Genomic DNA, 5,134 nt, shown 5'->3' on the forward strand with positions numbered 1-5,134 from the left:
ATAAAAACAACTGATAATTGCGTAGAAACAGGCATGACTGCCTGTATAAATTTTATGGAATTTAAACTGGCTATTTATGCGCTCTAAGAAGATCAGTATAAATCCTTCATCTGCGATCTAAGACCGTCGTACCATTCTTAACTTACCAAAGTTGAAAATATAAGGACATTATGAGCCAAAAAACGTAGGGCATTACAAATGACGTTTACAATTTTACAATGCATTGACGCATACCAGTCCTTCTCATTTCGGTAAAACTTTTGATCTCTTTATTTCCGAAAGAGAAGACTTTTTTTTACACGCAGTGTGTGTTTGTTTTAACACGTACTAACAAACGGGACTGCAAATTAACTACTGGCTTTTTATATTATATTTGAAGTCTCCACTTACGGTTCGGGCTGAGAAAATTGATGTAGTTTTCGGAGAAGCAAGGGCGCTTTCTTTATAGTAACCGTAGAAGGATTTCGATACCATGGAGTCTATTGTCATTTACGTATTACAATACTATTAAGAATGATAATAATATGGTACTTAAAAGTCAAAAGACTCGATGGAGTTGAATTTTACCTGCTCTGTTTCCATTGCTTTAGACTTTCTCTCCAAGATAATGTGACCATTAGAACTTACTCGTTTGATAATATATTTTAAGTATGAGTAAATGTGCTTAGTCTTGCTGAATTAGTGTTTTTATGTTTGAAACTTTCTCCAAAAACAAAAAATGGGTATTATAAAACACTTTGCTTATGGTTTACCCACGAAAAGCACAGGATATAATTTTTTCTTGTCTTTTACAAAGCCCATGCCTAATATGAATCTTGGAAAGAGCTACAATTGAGTGGCAAGTTGTCACTAGAAATTTTTGGTAATAGTAATGTTACAACTATTTTCAATCAGCCTTTACATTCTGTATTCGGTTAGGCCATTTAAATGTTAGCAATAAAATAAAAATTATCAAAATTCCAGAGGTCATTTGCTTCAGCGAAATTCGAACTTTTTGCAGTGTATGTGTTTTTGATGACTCAGTTTTATTTACTAGTTCATCTTACAAAAATATATAAATGAAAAATAAGCAAGGACTAGGTCACATGTGTCGCACGCTAACGACTTATTCATTTGTTTCAAAAATTTGCACAAAGCTACACAAGAGTTGTCTGCACCAGACGTCCATAATTTTGAGTTGGTAGACGAAAGTAAGGAAGAAAGCCATTGAATAGCACCGACCGCTAACTCTTGGTCTGCTTCAATCGAATAGTGGGATCTAAGAATTACTCTTATAACACACTTACGACCCAAAGTAAGAAGCGCCACTTTTTTTTTGCGATATTGGGGCGCGAACCGTGAATAATCCATGGTACGAGACGCTACCAACTAGTATACCTTAGGCTCGTTAACGGCTTGTATTTTACCCTGTAATTATTTGATCAAGACAAGGTGCTGATTCCATGTGAAACAGAACTGCATGACTCTTTGCATAACTTGTTTGTAATATTGTTAGTTACCGTGTATTAGATTTGCATAGCCTAAATATATGATATATGCATGTGTATGGTAGCACCTGTAAATACTTAAGTTTAACTATTTTTGAATTCGTATAATGTATATATATATATATTGATTAAAGCTCTAATTATTTACTTTTCTGTTATAGAAATAATTTTATACTTACATCAGCTTTTGAATGAATAAAAATGAGAATTTTTTAAACAGAGCTAACACTATACATCTTTGTAGCTTTATCATTATATGCTTATAAAATGCCCCCAAGCGGCACAGCGGTATGTCTGCGGGCTTACAACGCTTGAAACTGGGTTTCGATATCCGTGGTAGGCAGAGCACGGATAGCCCATTGTGTAGCTTTGTGCTTAATTCCAAACAAACAAAGCTTACAAAATATGACCAACACATCGTTAAGTAAAAATGCATGTAAACTCACTGACAACCAAATGTCAACGCTTTGACGTGATGTCAAGACAGCTAGGAATGGAGTGAGATGAAACTTCTATTAGAACACTGTATAAACTCAGTTAAGTTAACAATGGTTATTATTAGTATTATTAACACTACTAATGAAATGTTACAAGTACTGCTTCCTTATTTCTAGAAAAATGGGAGTTTTAAAACTTACTTGCTTCATATTATTAGTTCTTAATAAGTTTCAAGGCTTTGGTTGTTCTTAAGCTAAAAGGAACATAATGGGCTATTTGTGCTTTGCCCACCGGCGATATGGAAACCAGATTATTAGTGTTATAAGCCCTCAGACTTAATATTGCACCATCGGGTGACAGTTTTTATTAGTTGAATGTGATGTATCGGGTTTCTATAATATTTCTGATCTTATTGTTTGACTGTTAATTGACAAAAGCTACACGTACTGAACTAATTAAAACGTGTTCTCAGTCTGTCAGCAGAGGCACGTATACTTCTATTCATAACTTGTATTTGTATGCGTGCTTACAAATTTGACATATTACTACACTATTTCGACTACAGAACACACCAGTATACACTAAATGTTTGGTTGAAGTATATAAACAGCAAAAATGGTCAAATCTTATTCATATAATTTCATCTAAAATATTTATTGAGAGCACCTATAGCGGATACTAAGATTCTTCATGTGAAAACTTCAAATAATTTAATTAAAGTTTTCATCCATCCGTACAAAGAATCGACTTGTAAAAACCTCAGTATGTTACAGTGACAGAATCATTTATTATTGATACAAAAATAAATTTGGGTTTGTATTATCACAAAAAACAAATGCTTTTTTCTTAATAATATTTAAATAAATGGATGTGTTTTTTAGCAAAATAATAAATCAATTTTGCTTGTAAGAAAGTATGTTTTAGGACAGTAAACTGAGTACCGCAGGTAATATTAAGTAACTATACATTTAATATAATAGTTACTTATGAAAAATTAGGTTTGAGTTTTACTATAAATCCACACGTATTTATATCCAATAATAAAGCAAGCATTAAAACAGTAATATAATATACCAACGCATATTATTTCGAAATGAACATATTAGAGGCTATAATTTCTAAAAACAGTATTTTTTGACATGAATGTTTTTTAACGCAAATATATGTGTATATTTCCAAAAAAGCATGAGTATTTATTTTAATATAGATACACTTGTTGATTAAGCTCTTATAGACAGGTGATTGGATATTTGTTCTCTGATATATATTTCTCGGTGGAACATGTTTATATATATTTGTATATATTGATTAGATGAGTTGCATTTAAAACCTTTTGCTTAAATTTTCTGCTACTACTTAAGCCTTTCGTTACAACATTATTAATCTAATTCAGCCTTTGTAAACTGCATAGCTCTGTTAAGAACATTTACCCCAGTAACTATTCGGAGTCTGGCGTTTCGTAGACGGTAGTGTCTGATGACTTAAATGGCTAAGATGACAAGCTCCAGCGTGACAAGAGTGCCAGGAAGTAGATGGTGCCACAGAAGGCATAGTTGGTGGCATCGGTGTCATTTCCACATCACTATTTCCTTCCTCCTGTGCTTTCATCTGACTAGAGTAGAATTCCCAGAGTTTACCAATGATGGCTGTAGCCATGGCGCTGCCATGGTTATATTCGATTAGTCGAAGTACAAAGACTCCATCCCAGCCGAGGTAATTAGACGAAATCTTCCGGGCTGACCTCGTCACTTCACTCATGTTGACTAGTCTTGTCCTCCACAAGCAAAGTCTGATGAAAGCGAGTCGGTTGCAAGAAATATTTCGCCAAATCCACATCATTAGGCTTAATGCATTTAGTGGAAGAATAATGGCTAAGTAAAACCAAATTACAGAATATATTTTTTCATTAAAAACGTTGATGGGTAGAACACACCTACAAACGTATGTCCGAAGGGTACCTTGCATGGCAGCACGGACTTGACACAAACTTTGCAGGGGAAATCGTGGCGAATTCCACCATTCTCCATTCGTTGTCAGTCGACGTAAAATTTCTATCCCGTGCCGAAGGTAGCCTTTTCCCATGAAAGCGCTGAGAAGCAAAAACTGTACGCCTACGTTAATTAAATAGAAAAACTTAACTAACATATATAACAAGGACAGGTACCGACTCGGTCCCGCTACACAGCGGCAGCCAATTAATGGCAAGCGACATGAGGGATCCGTGCACCAACCAGCGTTTCCGGTCACGAGAGTATGGAATTGGTCCACAAATTCAGATAATAACGCTTCCCGCTGTTGACATCCTGGTGGAAGGGCGGCAATATCGGAGGCTCTCTTCAACAAGCGACGGAGCTTTACTCCCGCGTTATTTGCACAAGCCCCCCACATGATAAAAGGTAAGTGAAAACATACACCTTGCAGCATTAATATCAAAGGCGACCACTGATAGTAACTCACATGGACACGCCGTAACTTGTCTCTTTGCACGGTGTACATGTCAATTCCACTGTTGTCAATTTCTTCAGGGCCAACCCTGATATCTGGTGGATTTTGCGGAGGGTCAATGGTATCATGGTCGCTGTCGATGGCCACTAAATAGTAGGTAGACGCTGTCCAACAGAAACTATTAACGTACCGGGCCTGAGCATCTGTGAAGTAGGTTGGGGTGAAACACTCAATAGGCTCTCCAATGTACTGTTTCGTGAAGATAGGTAGCGCGAGGAACAGGAAGACAATCAGCGTGTACTTCCGGTTGAGCTTGTCTACACCATCGTCGATAGGTACATGAAGGCCCCCGATCAGGTCGTGAAAGCGGAAGAAATAGGACATCTCGCCCGAAGCCTGTCGGGGGCGGTGCGTTAGATGGGTCAGGTTGGCGGATGAAGGGGTCGTCGTGGACAGGGTGAAAGTGTAATGAAATATTCAAATAGTCTGGCGTATTTAAATGTCGAAATGATACACTGTTTATCTCCCTAGTTGACCAGTTGGTAACTGAGCTCACTAGTACTTGGCTATGAAATTGCTCAGTTTTGGGCACGAGCAAATATCTACAGAGCAAATTTAATTCAGTTTCCGGAAAGTGAATAATTCGAAATGTAGACTGATTCCAAATGACCATAGCCAAATCTACAATAAAACAAAGAAATACATTTTCAAATTAGATAAAACAGTAATATTTATTGTAAAATAATAATAACCTTCATATTTTT

General features: G+C 36.3%; 1 protein-coding gene across 1 annotated transcript; it reads right to left on the minus strand.

Moving 5' to 3' along the window:
* Positions 1-3,341: 3,341 nt before the first annotated feature.
* LOC106466742 (innexin unc-9-like) lies at positions 3,342-4,833 on the minus strand. Its single transcript, XM_022384666.1, has one exon. The coding sequence runs from the start codon at positions 4,752-4,754 to the stop codon at positions 3,342-3,344; it is 1,413 nt and encodes a 470-aa protein (XP_022240374.1). The 5' UTR covers positions 4,755-4,833.
* Between the last annotated feature and the right edge of the window lie 301 nt (positions 4,834-5,134).

Source organism: Limulus polyphemus, unplaced genomic scaffold (assembly GCF_000517525.1).
Source record: "Limulus polyphemus unplaced genomic scaffold, Limulus_polyphemus-2.1.2 Scaffold0, whole genome shotgun sequence".
In the NCBI taxonomy this organism is placed as follows: domain Eukaryota; kingdom Metazoa; phylum Arthropoda; class Merostomata; order Xiphosura; family Limulidae; genus Limulus; species Limulus polyphemus.

Bases quoted from the DNA above. Each gene is read 5' to 3' on its own strand.
- LOC106466742 (XM_022384666.1), bottom strand. From the start codon at position 4,754: ATGTCCTATTTCTTCCGCTTTCACGACCTGATCGGGGGCCTTCATGTA.